Here is an 18120-nt window from a genome sequence, read left to right on the forward strand (position 1 = left end):
GCTTTTCTGCTGTTGTCTGCTCTCCCTCGCTCCTTGACATCTCCTTTCCGGAAGGCAGCATCTATCTCCAGGCACAGAGCCATCTGGAAGCATCCTGCTTCCACCGGCTGCCAGCCCTGGCCAGCCTGGGGCCACCCCAGGAGAAAGCAAACTGCCACCACACCAAGGCAGTGCTGGGAGTGGGAGTCTGATGGGGCCCACAGTGCCTCCCACTCTGGCCAGTCATTCTTGGATAACTGGGGCCATCCAGCCAGTCTCATGAAGGGCTGGCTGACGCAGGAGGGAATGTAGCAAAGTCTGAATACCCCCTGGGAAGCAGCTGGGATGCAGAGCATTCCCTGGCTCCTGTTGCTTATCTCCCAGGCTCCTTTCCTTGTGGGAGTGACTGTGGTTGTGCTGATGCAGCGTGAGCAGGGACAGCGCTTTCCTGGCCCGCAGACACTGATAGAGGCAGCAGAGCTCTGGCCAGCTTTGTGCTTGACTCCTCTTGACCTGTTCTGCAGGCAGCAAGTGTAGTGGGCTGCAGAGTGGCTTCATTTGGATGGCTCTTCCTTTGCGCTTCTAAAACAGCCTTCCGCCAGGGTTGCTGCCATCACGCTGTGCTGGGGGAGCAGTGGCTGCTGGTGCTGTATGTGCTGAGGTTCTCCACTCAGCCCATTTGCATGGGAAATCCCCCAGTGTACCTATGGTGGGTAGTTACAGGTCACCAGCAGCACTGCTTAGGTCCGCTGTGATTAACTGTGTCCACACTGCAGCTGCTGTCTCTCTCCCTCCTGGAGGCAGCACCTGAGCTGTTCAGTATGGTGGCCTGCTCCACTAAGAGCTACCCTTTTCTGCCGAGGTCCATGCTGTCTGCTCCCACCCTGAGCACAGGAACTGCCCCTGTGCTGGAGCTGGGCTGTGCAACAGGAGGCTTCATTTGCTCCTGTGTGGCACCCTTAGCATACTGGCTTTACACCACTCTCCCTCCTGAAATCCCCACTGAGCCCTGATCCCCAGTGCTGTTTTCTCCCAATAACACACACACCCACTGCCGGTTTAGATTGGAGTGTTATTTCTTTGTATGACACCGTTAAACGCTTGTCTGGAGAGGACCCTTGTCAGTAGGATGGGGGGAGCTGGGATCCCAAGGGATGGCTTTCTGGGAACGGTGGGGCTGTGGGATGTTGAGCATTTCAGGGGAGAGAAGCAGGGAGTGTTAGCGGCAAAGCCTGAAGAGTTAATTTTGGGAGCCTACAATACCCCTTTCCTTCTCCCCTGGGTGCCAGGAGAACCTGCAGAGGGACAGGAGGGAAAAATCTTCTCTCCCCTCCTGCAAGGCAGCAGTCCAGGATGGGGTTTACCGAGTACCAGCAGCTTTCCTTCCTCTGGGCTGGCAGGTCCATATAGAGGAGGCTGGGAGTGGGGCAAAGCTGGCTGCTAGCTTCTTGCCTCCTGCTCTTTGGGACTGTCCTCCTGCAGGTCCTCCTCATCCGACTGCACCACAGGGGTCTCGGCCCCCTCCTCGCTGGTGTCCAGGCTGTTCAGATCCGTGGAGACAGAGGACGTGGAGGAAATGCGTGATTTGCTCTCAGCTGTGTTGGGCACTTGCAGGGTGATTTCCTCTGTGCACTGGCCAGCATCTGCCCCTGGAGGAGAGAGCAGTAAGAGAAAGAAAAAGGCTTCTGCAGGTTTATTGCTCCCTAAGCTTCATGGATAGCCCCTCCAACATACGTGTCTTACTCCTCAGCAGGCTATGCTTTCCTGGCTGCTCCCCATGCGGCTGCCATGGCTGTTCCCCACCTCATACCCCCAGCTTGGCTCTGGGCAACACCGCTCATTCCTTCCCCATTTTTGGCAGTGGAACCTCTTCTCTTGTGTGAAACACGGCTCAGAGCCATGCTGCATGAGGCCATTGGCTGAAGCAGGCAAGATGTTCAGCTTGGCCTCGGTGAACCACCGCAGCACATGTGTGTGGGGAAGAAGGTGCTGGCAGTGCCCCTGCAGGACCCAAGCCCAGCTCCCTGGGGTCTGGCTGGGAGGTGGAGGGGTCCTGCAGCCTTCCCACTCAGTGCAGTCAGCTCTGCAGTGCGGTGGGGACCTGGGAAATTGTGACAAGACTCTGGCTGCTCCAGAGGGGCTTCAGGATAAGAGAATTTGCCCCACAGACTCTGGAAAGTGCCTGGGCTCTCCTGTCTTCTGCAGTGTATATAAAGGGCCTGTACCTCTGGGCTGTGGAGGTGGATACTGGCGTGGTCCCTCCAACCTCACACACCCCAGCACCAAGTGTCTGTCTTTGTATGGGTGTGTGTGGATCTGCCGGCAGGGTGGCCAGGGCTGAGGAACAAGGCAGTGTGGGCACTGGGGCCAGGAAGGGCTCCCAGCCTGGCCCACAAAAGGCTTGGACTGCACGTACCTGGCAGGGGCCCAGTAATGCTGCTCTCCTCTGTCCCACAGCCCAGAAACACATCCACGGTGTCCTGGTCTGACAGGTCCATCATGTCCATCTGCTCCAGCATGTCCACATTCACCTCCATGGAGGAAATACTGCCTAAGGGGGCTGCAGAGACAGAGGCCACTGAAAAGGTGAATGCTAGTGCCAGGCAAAGGGCGTAAATGAGCCCTGCGCAGGCAGGACTCTGAGGAGGGGGCCAGCCTTGCTGTGGGGAACTGAATTCCACTTGCTGGTAAGAGTCCCCCAGGAAAATCATGTTTCCTTAAAACGTGCCTCTGGAAGCCCCTGCTGCCTCACTGCAGTCCTTGTTCCTGCTCCAAACTGCTGTCTGGAGGAGCCTGTCTGAAGCCAGTGACTATGCAGGGTGCCAGCCTGGGTACCCATGTGCAGTGACTTCAGTTAAGTGGTGTGAATAATCCACAGCACACCCACACGCAGCCTGTGTGGTCCTGTCTCAGTGCAGGATATGTGTGTCCCCAGCCGCCTTTAGACTGGGGATGTCCCACTGATCTAATGCCCATGTCGTTATTCCCTAAAACACCTCCAGCCCTGTGCCGGTGCCTGCAGCACTTACGTCTCCGATGCTCTATCTGCAGGTGAGACATAGGAAAGAAGAAATCCACGTCATGCTGGAAAACCTCCTCAAAGAACTTCTGCCGGTCCCGTACTTTCAGCTGCTGCTCTGTATCCAGGCTCCGCTGTGACTGCTCCATGTCAGCTGGGGAGAAAGGTGAGGAGGGTCAGACCAGGCAGGGCTGTTTGACTCCTTCTGCCTGTCCCAGCTCGTAGTACGGCCGTGCTTTACCAGTGCACATTGATTTAGTCATTGTGAATAGATGTTACACGCCGGAATGGCAGCGTCACCAGCACTTGCTGTGTTGGAGCCTCAGATCTCGCTTCTGAGATGCAGGGCAGCCAGGAGTTGGGAGCTTATATGCTATGTTCATGGCTGCTGAAGTGAATTATCAAGGGGTAAAAGGGTGGTGCTATGAGATCAGCCATGGTTTGCACATGTTCAAGTTTCAGTTTCCTTGCTACAAAACAGAGGGTTGCCTGTGAACACTAACAAGCAGGGGAAACTCCCAGGAACAAGAACTGGCATTAGTGCTCCAGGCTTTCTGGGCTGAGGGATGCATAAGGAATAAAAGGCATCAGCAACCCTGTCACCCCTGCACACGCGCACCCTTGCCATCACCATCGCTATAATAAATACAGTCGCACCCACGCTCGCAGGCTTGGGGGTTCACATCCCCAGCTTGCACAGCCAGCTTGGCTTCCGCCTGCACAAACATTTTCATTCCTGTAATTCCTCTCCCAGTTCAATGCTGGTGCCTGTGTCCCTGACTTGCACGGGAGGGAGTAATGGGAGCCTTCAGGCTGTTGCTGAAGGAGCTTGTTGCTTCATCCCTGGGCCTGGTACCTCCCTTTCAGGTTGGGTACCCGCAATGGCAAGGACCCAAATGGCATAGAGGGGCTGTGGCTGGTGGTCCCGGATTGTTCCCAGGCTGGTTGTTTGACCTCAGCCATTCCAGATTTCCTCTCTGCTGCTCTTGGCCCAGCCAGCACAAGGAAAATGTGATTACTGGAGCAGGCAGTGCAGTAACCAAGGAAACCAAACAAACATCCTCTTCTCTGCCTGAGCAGGCCCAAACCCTCCAGTCCTCTGGGCTGGGGAGGAGGGAACAGAGCAAGCAGCATCCCCACCCTGTCTGGCAGGAGTGGGGGCGAGGACAGCACGGGGGCTGGCTGTCAGCAACACAGAGCAGCATAGGACCCAAATGGGAGAGAGGCAGTGGGCCTGGTGAGATGTCCTGGAGAAAAATGTCGTACCTTCCTGAGAGCCCTTCCAGGGCTCCTCTGCACCCCATTTCTGGGGCATCCTTCAGCTAAACCCCATCATCTGCAGGTGCCTGCCCAGGGAGCCTGGGTTCTGCCTGCAGCATAGTGCAGGTACGCAACATGCCACAGGGCCAGTCACCATGCACTTTCTGGAAGAGGCTCTGGTCCTCTTCCAGCTGCTCAGTGCCTTCCTGTGGTGCCCAGGGCAGCAATCCTGTCTGCCTGAAAGGGCCTTTGCCTTGGTATGTCTGACCTAAGCATGGGGCGCCTGCTCTGGTGCAGAGGCTTGGTGTGCTGTGCAGTGCCCGGGCTAACAGCTGCAGTGGCATATGCACCGTATTGGTGAAGGTTTCCTCATGAGGCTGACCGGCAGCTGCAGCCCAGTGCTGCTGGGGTAAGGCAAAAACCTCCTGCTTCCCCTGTGCTATTTGCAAAAAAGAATGGAGCCAGGGACAAGGAGGGGGTGACTGGGGCACTAATTATGGAGCTGGCTCCCTTCAGCAGCTGGAGCCAGCCCTGTCCTGTCTGTCCCAGGCACAGCTCTGCCCCTCAGCCCAGCTGTGCCAAATCCATGGCAAACTGCCATGGTTCACCACACTGAGGAGAACCCATCAGGCTCCAGCCATAGGGAAGCTGGGCTCAAGGCAGAGGCTGTGCTAGCTCCCAGATTCAGGGCAACAGACCAGCTCTCTGTGTGGCATCTTGCCAAAGGGATCGCAGTGTGGAGGTAAGGAGGAGGGTCTCTAAATCCTCCTGCAGTGCAAACACAAAATAAACCAAAATGCTAGTGGGCGCTGCCTTGAGTGCTGTTGAGCATAGCTGATCCACGTCATTAATGTTCTCACTGCCCAACTCTGCCCCAGCACGTGCCAGGTATGTGGGTAAGGGTGCTTGGGGAGCGTCAGGACAGGTACTGGTGGCAGCATTCCTGTGGGCGCCAGGATTTCTCTTGCAGGAGAAATTAGCAGGACCTGTTTATGAACTTGTTTTTGAGCTCTCAACAGGAAGTTGGGCACGAGCACTGAGATCCCATTATGTACAGAATGCCAGCAGCAGGAGACAGCAGCTGGGCTGTGCTTGGCCCTGCCTGACCCATGACCGCAGTGGGAGTCAGGGATGGAGCCTTCCCCGCCTCCCAGGGCTCTTCCGGGCCCAGGGGGAGCGAACAGGCCTGCTAGTGTAGCTGCTCCTCAGCAACCCTCACTGGGGAAATAAAGGAGAGCGGCATTCCCTACTGCGGCCCTTCCCTATGTGACAGCCGGTCACACTCCCCAGCTGTCAGTCGTGGGGATTGTCTCATCCAGGCTGGAATGTTCCCACCGCAGGACACATTTGCACACACAATGCGGCCCCTGTGCACCATGGGGGATCTGTCGGTACCTGCTGGTGGCCTGGCTTTTATTACTATTGTCATGGTTATTACCATAGCCTGCTCAGCCAAGGGGCAGGAGGCTTATCTGCATTCAGAGCTAGGCTCTTCCCCACTGGCTGAACTGCCCAGCGTGGCTGTGACCGCACCGAGCACCCTGCTGCCTTCAAATTCTTCCGGCTCTCACGGTTTATTAGCCAGCACAGCTCAGAGAGGAAATGGAGCCAAACGCTGATGCGGAGGTTGGGCAGGCAGGGCAGGGCAGGATCCCCCCAGGAGGTGCAGGCAGGGAGTTCCTTCTGGCCTGCTCCCAGGCAAGTGCCCACAGGGTGGGCTGTGGGCAAGGATGCTGGCCCCACTGGTCCTTCTGCCCTGCCAGGGAATGCCGAGGAGCCAGCCCTCGCATGGTGTAGGCTCATGGCCACTGCCATGGTGGGGAAAGGCACAGGAGGGCTGGCTGCGAAGCAAACCACTGCGAGTTCTCCCATCCACAGCCTTGCCGAAGCAGGCTGGGAGAGGAGCAATTCCTGGGGTGCAGTTAGCATGGGGTGAGGGCCAGATGGGGCTTGAGGGTGCTGGCAGCACCAGACTAGGGTGCTCTCCGACCCAGCATCTGGGCTGGGAGCAGAGCATGGTTCAATTGTCTGGCTGCATTTCTGCTGGGAGGGGATGCGTTTTTCATCCCTCCTTGGCCCATGGGATCCCGGTACAACCCCCTCTCTGCACCGGTGAATAGGAGAAGTGTATTTGGGGGTGGGAGAAGGCTTGTTAGTGGAGGCACAAGGCCAAGAGAGGATGGGCCTGGCCTTTTCTTGAGTCCACAGCTGTGCAATACCTTGCAGAGATTTTGAGGGATTTTAAAGGTCCTGAAGAATGATCTGGGCTGTGGAAAGGGACAGGAGGTGATGGGGAGGTGAGCAGAGGTTAAGCAAAGGGTCACTCCAAGCATGGGCCGGTTCCCTGGTGAATGAAAGAGCTGGGGCAGGCTGGCCCAGCCAGCTTTTGCCCTTCTCCCTGTACTTTCCCAGAGCCCAGTCCCCTGACCTGCTCCTCTAGAGAGGCCTGGGGCACCCCACCACTGCCTGGCTTCCTGGACTGTGCCTTGTGCTCCCAGTCCCTGTGTCCAGTGCTGCGAGGAGATCGGGTGGGCAGAAGATGCAGGTCCTCAGCTGCCACAGCATCTTCCAGGAAGTCCTTGCAGAGGTTGCAAGGCTTTCCCTATCACCCTGCCCCAGCAAAACTGCTGCGGGACAAGGGTAAATCCCAAGGGCTTTCGGCTCCTTTAGCCTTGGGAGAAGCAGCTGGTGTGGAGAGCTAGGAATGCCCCAGAGAATCGTGCAGGGTCAGGCCATGCAGAGATGGGATGCCTGGACATGCCAGCCACCTAAGCGTGAATTCCCTGCACAGTCTTTTCTCAACCGGCATGTCTGACCTTGTGTTGCAGCATGGCAAAAAATAACCATAGACCTGGTGAGAGGAAAAGCAAGGTGGCGGTGGTTTTGGCAGAGCTGCTTGCTGGGAAAAGCCGGGGGCGGGGGGGGGGGAATGACACTAGAGAAAGAGGACATGGCACCTTGTAACCTGTCTGTGCTGTGGTTTCATCGCCTGCACTCCTCCAAGCGTTCTCCAAATCCCCTGCCTCTCAGCACTAAAAATATCCCTGACGCCCAGAGCTCCTTCCCCAGCAGAGGCTGTGTCATAAGACCCTGCTATTTACGGGGCCCTGCTTCGATTCATGCAGAAAGAAGCATGAGGACAAGAAAGCCAGGAGGGCAGTGCAATGCCTGAGGCACAGCGTGCAAGCCCTGGGCACAGATCCGTGGCAGGCTGTCCCCCTGCAAGACCCCTGTCACCCTGGCTCACCCTGCCATGCTCGCCGATGCGTTTGCTCTGCTCAGTCTCCTGGTCCCCTAAAGCCCGTGGGTGCCAGGGGATCCACTCCTCCCGGGGGCCTCGGGGCTCCGAGGGATGCTGATGTCACTCTGCAACAAGCCCGTGGCCCAACAGGTCCCCGAGCTGAGACGCTTCCCAGGCAGGTGCCCCCCACCCGCCGAACATCCCCATCCCAGGTACAGAGCTTCCTGGGCAGCCCCTGCCCAAAGCAGCCCGGGGAGCGGTGCCGGCGCAGCAGGTTGGTGCAGCGGGGACTCGAGGGCTCCTGGGACTGGGGGCCCGGGGGTCGAAGCGGGGGGCATGGCTGCTTGGCAATGGGCATCGGGCGAGTGTTGCAGGGCCCGCTCCCCTCCCGCCAAGCACACCCCGCGGCCGGCACTTACCGGGCAGCCGCCGGCTGCGGCTCTGCGCCCCGGGCCCCGACATGCGGCGGGCGGCTGCTGCGACCGGGTCGGGATGGGGTCGGGCCGGGCCGGGGCGGCTGGGCTCAGCGCGGGGCGGGCGCCCCCCCCCGCCGCCGGCCGCCGCTCGCCCATGCTGCGCGCTGCGGGGCGGTGCTCGGCGCTGCGCGGGGCGGTGCCAGCGCGTTCAGCCCCGCGGCATCGCGGCGGCGCTTACCGGCTGCTGCCCTGCCGGGGTCCCGGCCCACGGCTGCCCGCCGCTACTGGGGTCGCCGGGCGGCGGGCCGGGCTGCGGGAGTCCTGCGGCGGGGATGGGCGCGGGGAGGTGGTCCCCGCGCAGGGTGCCTGGTCCACAGGGAGGGTCATGGCAGAGGGTCCCCGCGCAGAGTCCCTGGTTCCCAGGGAGAGCAGGGTCCCCGGGCACGGTTCCCCGTCCTCACGGAGGGTCTCTGCGTTCCCGGGACCCACAGAGTCCCCATGCGGGGTCCCTGGTCCCCAAGGAGATTCCCTGCAGAGGGTCCCCCCCCCATCCACAGCTGCCCCGGGCAGAGCTCTGTGCCCCGCAGTGCCTGGCTGCAGGTGCTCTGCTCCGGCAGGAGCTCTGCCACGCGTGGCAGGGGGTGGGCAGGGCTGGAGGCAGGGGTCTCTGTGCCTGGGCAGGGAGCACAGCAGTTACCATTCATGCTTGCTTTTGTTGGGTTTTGTTTTTTTGGTGGGGTTTGGGTTTTTTTTTTGGCTTTTCTTCTCTAAATGACCAGCTCACGTGATCACGTGGGAGAGATGACAGCACGCTGCGGGGATGGGCCGTGGGCTCCCTCCCCAGCTCACCCCTGGCCTTCTGAGACCCTCATCCTCCAGCAGATCCCACTCGGGTGTGTTTTCTCCCACATTCAGCCCTGCACATCAGAGCTGCTCCTTGGCAGAGAAAGTGGACTTGGCCACCTGCCCCTTCCTGTATCTCAGCAGGGTGAGTCAGTGACTCGCTGTGCCCAGTGCCAGCTCTGCCTGCAGCCTGGTCACTGCCGAGCCGGGAGGGGGGGAGCATCCACTTTGCGCTTTTCTCTGTCTGAAAGGGAGTTTCCAGTGTCTGTGGCATGTCCCGCCTGCCCTGTTCTCAGTGTGTTTCTCTCACTGTCTGGATGACTAAAGATACATGGGTATTGTTTGTGTCCCAGCTCTGGTTTGGCTACTAATGCTTTGCTGTCCCCTCCTTGTCTCCTGGGAGCTCCTGCTGCCAAAACTGGCTTTGTGCTGGGGACCTGGTGCCTGTACACTGTGCACTTGCCCGTAGCTGCTGGCTTCCGCTCACACACAGTGGTTCTGAGGGATGAGCTTTGCCCATGTGAATGTTTATCCTTATCAAAAAAGCACCCTCAGTCCTGCCTGACAGTTTCCACCTGAGCGTAGGATGCCAGCAGTGTAGCTTGTCCCTGGAGGGCTGGGGGGCCAGGCTGGTCTAGCAGGAGTGGGGGCTCATGGCTTCTCAGGAGCTGTGGGAGCAAATCTCTGCTGAGTACAAGCCAGCTCTGGCTTGCTCATGGCTCCGTGTGGTCTGGCATGGCCTCTGGGCAGCATTAGCCATTCACCACCATCCCTGCCGACCTTCTGCCCTGCCTTGCTCTGCCAGCCGGGAGGCGAGGAGGCAGGGCCGGGAAATTAGCTCAGGTCTCTGCTATGTGACACATCTGTGTCAATCGACACCAGTTACTACTGCAAGGCATGGAGACTGTTTCTGTGCATGAGTCCCCCAGAGCGCCCTGGGTTCCCTAGGGCTCACTGCAGCCCAAGTCCCTACTGCAGGGATGGCATGTGTGGGTGCTGCTTATGCAGAGTGACATGCACCCAGACCTCCTGCTGCTGCGGTCCCTCCATCCTGCCTTGCTGGGAGGGGATTGGAAAAGCAGTGATATCATCTGCATGGAGCCTGACTCATCCCGGCTCTTCAGCACAAGCCATGCCGCTCAGCGGGGCACCCATTTTATTCCAATTAAAAAAATGCAGGCAAGCCAGCTCCACATAATGGGGTTTTTTTGCTTATGGCCGAGTGTGCCTGCCCCTGGCCAAAAGGTGAGAGGAGACAGAGGTGACACTGAAGTCGGTGGAGAGTCTCCACTTCTGGTAGGGAGCCATAAGAATAAGTCTTGTCAGATACCTGAAGGGTCTGCCTCAGCTGCTGCAGCATCCACTGCCTCCCTTGTGCCTCCAGCGCAGGCTGACAGCACTGTCTTGTGTCAACAGCCTTCACCCTAACTGCAAATGCCCAGGTCCTTGGGAGGTGTCCCCTGGAGATCCGGGTCACAAGCTCAGGTAGGAATGATGCCTCTTCTCTTCTCCATGACACAGAGCTTAGCTCCTGCCAAAAGTCCCCAGGGGACCCAGCATCAAAGTGCACCCGTCATCAGGAGAAAATGTAAAGTGACTTGTTCCTCCTGCCCTTCCCGCTCAAGTTTTTCCTATCTATTAGTGGTCTGGGAGGTGAGTCAGGGAGCAGCGGCCGTGGATGGAGCTGGGGAGGAGTCAGCTGCTAAGGGAAAGGTGAACCAGTGCCAGGCAGGTGAATCATTCGCTGGTGAAAATAGATTTTATTCTCTAGGAGGCGCGCGTGGACAGGGCTGTGAGTGAGCTGCAGATTGGCTTGATCAGTAAATTGTGGAGTCAAGAGAAAAACAATGCAAGGCTGCTTTCCCAGTAAACAAGGCAACACATTGCAAGGGAGCAGCCTTTGCCAGCAAAGCTCCAGTGACCGGTGGTCCTGCAGCTCCCTTAAAAGGGGTGACTTTAGCTTGGGACAGCGGGGAGACAGAAGAGTCATAAACACCGCTGAAGGAATGTGGTTGCTGAGAAATGAGTATCTCTGCAGAGCCAGCAAGGCAAGGTGAGGCAAGGCGAGGTGGGGGGAGCCAGGCTGTGCCGAGGTGCCGCCTGGCCAGGGTTCACAGCACTGCTCCATGCCAGGAGCTGGCGAGCTCCTTGGCCATGTCCTGTCCTGCGGGAGGGGAGCCTGGTCCCAGCACTAGCAGTCCCTGCACGGTGCTGGTGGAGGCTCCTGCCAAGCCCTGGGGGTGTCGTGTCCCCACGCCCTCAGGGTCCACAGCATGCAGATGTCCCTGATGGCCAGCTGCTGGCATGGGAGCTGGTAGAGCTGGGAGGTTGTGTGCAGGCAGCACCCAGCCCTGGCCCCAGGCAAAGAAGGGGTATTCCTGGAGCATCTCAGCCGGCACCTGGGCAGAGCGAGGAGAGGTCCTGCATCAGGCTGGGGTGGGGGCAGTGCGCCAGCTGTCCGCTTTTGCCTGCTTGCCCAGCAATTTGGGCAGGTTGGCTCCTTCCAAGCCATGCCAGCAGCCATGCTCAGCCATGGTGTGTTTGCCTTTGGTAAACCCACCAGCCCCACCAGACCCTGCAGCTCCTTTTTATCCTCCCACATCAAGAAAGATGACTGAGGCTGTGCAGCACATCAGTGGCAGAGCTGGGGTTCGCCCACTCCAGCCCTCTCTGGCCACTGAGACCCTCCACTGAAGGGACTGGGCCACTCTGGCCTTGAGAAACAGCACCAATCCAGCCATCAGGAGGCCAGGATCCGCTCAGGGCTAGCTGGCCCTGTTCTGCACGAACATTTCCAGGGCCCATGGAGTTGCTTTGGGTAACAAGAGCTGTGGGAGTGCAAAGGACGGTTGCTTGTGTTGGTGACTGCCACATACCCTGCATGTTTGGTCAGGGGGTCCCCAGCTCCCCTGATGTTCCCTTTTCTCCATAGGATGGTACCTTACACACCTGCCTGTCCTGGTCCCCAAGGTAGACCTGCAGGCAGGCAAAGCTGGCACATGGGCTCCTCCAGATGCCCTGCACCAGACAGGCTGAGGTACAGCTCCGCACTTGCCATGAACCTCAGGAAATCTGCCTGCAGCTCCTCCACCCTCTTCTGCTGGCCCCCAGGCAGCGCTGTCAGGGAGCCCTGCTGGAAGTAGGGCAGTGCGAAGGCCATGCTCACCATCAGCGGCAGCAGGGACCAGACAGAGCGCAAGATGGAGCTCGGTGCTGCCAGTACACGACCGTGGGGCAGAGCATCTGGGAATAGGCCAACACATAGGATGGTCCTGTGGGAGATCCTGTGGGAGACAGCATGACAGAGGGAGAAAGGTAGGTGGAGACAGACAGGTGTGGGCATCGTGGGGATGTGTCTTGTGTCGGCAGATGGCTTTTCCTTGCCCTTCCTATGTGGAGAAGCAGCCTCAAGAGGTGGCTGCAGAGGGGTAGCACTGGCTAAAGACAGAGATGAGGGGCTGGGGGACTCCGAGGAGCTGAAGGGGGGATCCCTGGCTGCCAAACAGGGCCCAGGCAGTGTGGCAGGGGCAGCCCCAGCATGCTGCAGGCTGGCCCCCTCCCTGCCCAGCTCCTTTGTACCCACTGCCAAGCTGGGGCCACCCTGTGCACTCAAATCAGTGCAAAGCCACATGCCCAAGCCTGCTACAGAGGCTGGGGCATTGCCTATCCCTCCCACTCACCCCTGATGTGGTCCTGCCAAGCTTTCCCCAAACGTGCATTATTCCCTCCTGCAGGATGGGCACCCCATCGCCTCCCAACTTGGTGAGCAAGGAGCTGAGCTGTGTGCTCCCTACACCCTACCCCACACCTGGGGCCGCTTGCCAGCATGGCCAGACCCTTCCCACCTGGGCAAGGGGATGGTGCAGCCCTTACCTCCTCTGCCGGGCTGAACTGGAGGGTGCAGGAGCTTACCCCATCTCTCGCGCTGCACTGCAGACACTGAGCACTGGCAGAGAAGGTCACCCCATGGGACAGCATGGGATAGTGCTTGCACATGGGCTCCCGCTCTCGCTGCTGCCCTTCAAAGCAGCCGCAGGAGAGGAGGGAGGAGCCCACCCAGGTACATACTGCAGCCCCATGCCCTGGGAAACCGAGCCTGTGGCATGGGGATAGGGTCTGGGGCAGAGGTGGCTGGGGACATGGACTGGTGGGCTGCAGCCCTCGCCAAGGTGGCCCCACCAGCACCGCCATGTGGGGATCCAGTGGGACAGAGGGTGGCCCTGGGAAGTTGCCCATGGAGCCAGTGCCGCACAAGCACTGGGCATCCTGGCATGGCCTCAGCCCCATGACTGTCTCAGCAGCCTAGTGTTCAGAGACCCCCCTGGGCCCTGCTCACCTGCAGGGGAGGTGGGAGGAGGAACAGAGCTGAAACCACCTCCTCCAGCCCCTGACATTTAAGGCACCTGCTCTGCCTCTGTGTTGTGGTTAAACACTGCTGGTGTTGGGAAAGTACATGGAGACAGTGATGTGGGACAGGCTGCCGGACTGGGGGAAAGTGTGGCTGGCAGTGAGCACCCTGGTGAGGTCCTACAGCCCCAGCCTGAAGGCACCAAGAGATGCGCAACACAGTGCTGAGGACAAGACAGGGCTGTGAGAGATGCCCAGGGCCAGAAGCACCATGGAGGAGGAGAGGAGGTGCTGACCCACCATGCAAGGTAGGGACAACCGCTGGCTTCTGCCACACTGCTTCTTGCCAGGCTGTTAGCCCTGCAGCAGGGCCAGCTTGGTTTTCGTCCTCTCCAAGAGCAGCAGGAAGGTGCTGCCATCCGGAGCACCCTTCACTCCCCTTCCCTGGGGACCCTGGTGGTGGGAGTGAGGTGGCTGGCTCCTAGGATTGGTTCCCCAGGGAGGCAGCTGGCAGCATTTCCCCACTCTGCCTCTGCAGTGAACACACTTGCTGGCCTTTCCTCCCACCACCCCAAGAGCCATCGGCTGATGGCATGAGTCACTGAGACCACCTCCCAGGGTGAGAGGTGGCTGGGGTAGCTGGGGCAGGTGGGGAGGGAGAGGGACCTTTCAATAGAAAAAGCCAGTGGGGGTAGAGGGGTGCTGCTGTGTGCAGCAAGTGCATGCACACACACACTTGAACCTACACACACCCAGGGCTTTGCTTCACATCCTGCATTGCTTTACTCTGTGCCATTACAAGAGACTAAACCCAAAGCCTTGCCCTGTCTGGGTTCTTGCTGCTGGCAGCAGCACTGGGCGCTGTTCCCCACTTGGGGTGACATGTGGAGTGGGCAGCTCAGCCTGTGGAGCTGAGGTTACAGGGGTCTTTTGGGAGAGGGTGCTGGTGAAGGGGTGCCATGGGGCCTGTGGGTGCAGGGTCCCAGGATGTGGGTGCAGGGTGTGGGGAGCCATGGGTGCTCACAGAGAGTCCTGAGGGGATGCAGTGCTGTGAAGTCCGGGGTGCAGGGTCCAGGGAGTCGTGGGATGCAATGGGGCCAAGGGGTTTGGGATGCAGGGGCTGGTGGTGGGATTGGGGCAGCAGCAGGGCATGACTGTGCTGCTTCTCACCCTGGGTAAGGCTGCTCAGGAGGGGGTCGGAGTGGGGGTCCCGGGGCTGGGGTTTGGGGACCCCGGGCTGGGGAGAGGCCACTTCCCAGGTGGCCTCTGGGGTATCCAGGCAGGGGCAATGCGGGGTCCCCTCCCTCCTCCCTGGGTCAGTGCCATGCATCTCTCCCCAGTGGGTCCTAGCTGCCTGTGCTGAGCTGGCTGTGCCCCGCCGCCTGTCCTTGCCCTCTGTCCTGGGCCAGGGGTGCTGGTGCTGGCTGCAGATGAACAGCCAGGGCAGGCTGGGAGTGAGGCATCCCAACTGCCCCCCTCATGGCCTCCTTGCCCTGGCAGAGCAGCTCTTTTGAGCTCTCTGCAAATGCAAGCAGGGCTGGGCATGGTCGAGGGATGAGACGAGGTTTGTGCGCGTCCTGTGTGGAAGGGGAAGCTCGCAGTGCTTGGGTGGCACCTGCACTGTGGCAGCCCAGGGCTGCCCAGGCCACCCCAGGAGGGAGGTGGGCTCCATCCCTGAAGGTCTGACCCCCTTGGTGGCTGAAAGGGCAGCTGACTGGGCTGCTGGCATTGGGCACCACCTGTGCCATCATTTACCAAGCCTTAGAATCATAGAATTGTTTAGGTTGAAAAAGACCTTTAAGATCATCAAGTCCAACCATTAATCTAACACTACCAAGTCCACCACTAAACCAGTTTAGGGTAGAGTAATAATTTCATGTTTCCTGGCCTGGTGGCTGGATTATTTTTTAATGAAAGTAAAAACTAGGAATCATTAAGGTTGGAAAGGATCTCTAAGATCGTAAGTCCAACCATCAATCCAACACCACCATGCCCATAATAATAATGATCCTTTCACAGGCTTCTCGGACTGCATCCTCAAGCTGGGGGAAAACATGGCCACGTAGGAGGAGGCAGATGGCATCGAACTGCAGGGTTGCACTGAGTTTGTGGGTGAGTATGGCCCTGCACCAGGACCCCCTGCATGTCTGAGCATGGCTGTGGGATGCTGCCTAGGCTGGGGTTTGGGTGCCTGGGATGGCATTTGGGGTGGCCAGCAGGAGTTTGGGGTATCTGGGCTGCAGATAGGCCACTCCCCAGGCTGGTATGTGGGGTACCCATGTGGGATGGTGATGCAGGATCCCCTGAAACCAAGCCTTCAGCCGGGTTGTGGTAGATGTGACCCATGGCCAGGTCAAGCAGGAGCACCTGGAGGCAAAACAGACACAGGGACAAGTGGTCAAACCCCCATGTACAGGGGTCCAGCGAGGGGGGGGGGACCACAGAGAGGAGAGGTGAGACCATGGCTGGTCCCCACAGCCATGGGAGGGGGATGGAGCAGTGGTGTCACAGGGAGGTCCAGGCTGATGTAGAGCTCTGCCAGGTGCTGAAAGAGCCAGCAGGCCATGATGCAGCCATTATCACCTGCAAATTGCTGCCTCCTGCAGCCAGCAGCTTTGGCAGTTTCATCAAAATCTGCTAACTTATGGAAATGGTATAGACCAAACCTCCCAGCTGGAAAGCCTAAAACATCAGCTTACCTAAAAAGCTTTTGAAGCAGATCCAGCAGCAGCTGGACTGCTGAGGCTTTCGTGCTTTCCAGTCCAATATGGGGGACACCCACACCGTGATGGAGGAGGAAGCATGAGCACTCTCACCATTGGCTAGGTAAATTGGTTTTTAATTTTTGCTCATAGGTGCACGAATTAAGAATTATGAGTTACAAGTTATGAAACCTTATGACTTGAATAGTGAAAAAGTGAATTCACATGATAGACTAGTCTGGGCAAAAGGGGATTGAGCCTCTGTTTGTCATGTTTGTTTGTTGTACTTCTTAATGAGTTCCTGAAATAAAATCTGAATCACAGAGTAGGTTGTCCTATAAATTTGAGAGATCCAAACGGACGATGACAGTGGTCTTCTCCCCTACTGTGTCTCCTGGCTGGCCGTCACATCAGTGGTAAGCAAACCCTGTGTTATTTTAGTTTTGGTTTAGACTATTAAAAAGGGGAAAATTAAGGGGAAAATTAAGGAGAATCAGATCTAAAAGGTCTGTGTTTAGCCCAATGAGAGTAGGCTGAGTTGGAGACTTCTGAAAGTTGGGATAATGCTCTGGAGACATCTCCGTGGGTGAGCAGAATAGAATAGTTCAGTTCGAAGAGACCTACGTGATCACCTAGTCCAACTGCCTGACCGTTTCAGGCCTGACCTAAAGTTACCATGCCTTCCAGCCCCTTCACCAGCTTTGTTGCTCTCTGGATGCATTCAAGGACTCTCACATCCTTCTTAAATGTTGGGGGCCCAGAACTGCACGCAGTACTCAAGGTGAGGCCACACCAACCTAGGGCATAATACCCAGTGGCATAATACCCTCTCTTGACCATCGTGCTGTGTTTGATGCTCCTCCCCACCCCCCCCCCCCCCCGGGGTGTGGTTTACCCTCTTGGCTGCCAGGGAACACAGCTGACTCCTATTGAGCCTGCTGCCACCCAGCAACCCCAGATCCCTTTCTGCAATACTGCTCTCCAGGCACTCCTCTCCCCATTTAGACTTGTGCCCAGCCTTACCCCTTCCCAGGTGCAGAATCTGGTATTTGGTCTTGTTCAGTGTCATCCCATTAATCATTACCCAGTGCTCCAATCTATCCAGATCCCTCTGCAAGGCCTATCATCCCTCAAGAGAGTCAACAGCACCTCCCAGTTTGGTATTGTCAGCAAACTTGCTAATGGTGCCTTCAACACCTACATCCAGGTCATTGATAAACATATTGAACAGAGCTTGTCCTAGGATTGAGCCCTGAGGAGCACCGCTGGTGACCAGTTCCCAGCCAGATGTAGCCCCCTTGCCTACAACTCTTTGAGCCCTGCCATCCAGCTCGTTTCTCACCCAGTGCACTGTGAACTGGCTCATCCCACGGTTGGACACCTTGCCCAGGAAGATGCTGTGGGGGCCAGTATCAAAAGCCTGACTAAATTCCAGAAAACTGACATCCACCACCTTCACTTCATCCATGAGACAGACCTTGTAGAAGATCATCAAATTAGTTAGACAAGACTTTCCTTTTGCGAACCTGTGCTGACTGTGTCTGATCATTCCATTGCTCATTAAATGCCTTTAAACAGCACCCAGTGTGATCTTCTCCAGGTGCTGAGGTCAGACTAATGTCTGTGGTTTCCTCAGCCCCTTCTTGTGGGTTGGGATAATGCTGGTCAGCTTCCCATCAGCAGGACCTCCCTCTCAAGACTGCCAAGGTGGGTGATGAGAGGAGTCTTGCCCAAACATCTGCTGGCTCCTTCAGCAATGCAGGTCAGGGTGATGATGAGGCACCTCGTGTGTGGGCCCAGGTTTTAGGGGGATAAAGTCAAAGCTCTGTCTTCTGGGGGACGCCCAAACCTCCCTTCCTGTCCCTTTGCTGTGCAAAGGCCTTAGCCTCAGTGCTCCCTCACTGAGAAAAGTCAAAAACTGATGGGAAATGGGTCACAGTGCCTCCTCTCTGGACCCCAAAAGCCTGTTGGGCTCCATGTGCCACAGTTATGGTGCACAACTGGGGAAAATGGGGGCAGGCGGTCGGTCCATCTTGCCCAGCAGTGGCAGGACTGTCCTTGTGCCACCAGAATGGCAATTTCCACAAGGGAGCCTTTGACCTGGACAAATGAACTTCTATTCGCCATTGCCTTGAAGAAAATAAATAGAGACACAGGGAAACTGTGCCAGTAAATCCTTATGTTAATGGAGACAGTTGGATCTGAAGTGTTTCCAGAGCATTAGGAGGTCACTAGAGGTTTGAATGGTTCAGACTGTAGGGCTGGGGACTGGGGTTAATACCTTGGGAGATGAGAAGAGAGGTTCACGAAAGC

General features: G+C 57.8%; 1 protein-coding gene across 1 annotated transcript; it reads right to left on the minus strand.

The window, feature by feature from the left end:
- Positions 1-1371: 1371 nt before the first annotated feature.
- DBNDD2 (dysbindin domain containing 2) lies at positions 1372-17299 on the minus strand. Its single transcript, XM_075721362.1, has 6 exons — positions 17150-17299; positions 15382-15472; positions 11810-11971; positions 3009-3152; positions 2396-2539; positions 1372-1628 (listed from the first exon to the last, which is right to left on the minus strand). Exons 1-6 carry the CDS (start codon positions 17297-17299, stop codon positions 1420-1422), a joined length of 900 nt encoding a protein of 299 aa, XP_075577477.1. The 3' UTR covers positions 1372-1419.
- Positions 17300-18120: the final 821 nt, after the last annotated feature.

The sequence above is a fragment of the Pelecanus crispus genome, chromosome 14 (assembly GCF_030463565.1).
Source record: "Pelecanus crispus isolate bPelCri1 chromosome 14, bPelCri1.pri, whole genome shotgun sequence".
Taxonomy (NCBI): Eukaryota; Metazoa; Chordata; class Aves; order Pelecaniformes; family Pelecanidae; genus Pelecanus; species Pelecanus crispus.

Bases quoted from the DNA above. Each gene is read 5' to 3' on its own strand.
- DBNDD2 (XM_075721362.1), bottom strand. From the start codon at position 17,299: ATGATCTTCTACAAGGTCTGTCTCATGGATGAAGTGAAGGTGGTGGAT. The intron at 15,473-17,149 runs GTGAGAAACGAG...TTTTGCCTCCAG, and splicing joins GCCAGTTCACAGTGCACTGG to GTGCTCCTGCTTGACCTGGC. The intron at 3,153-11,809 runs GTGCGGAGCTGT...CTTTCTCCCCAG, and splicing joins TTTCCTGAGGTTCATGGCAA to CTGACATGGAGCAGTCACAG.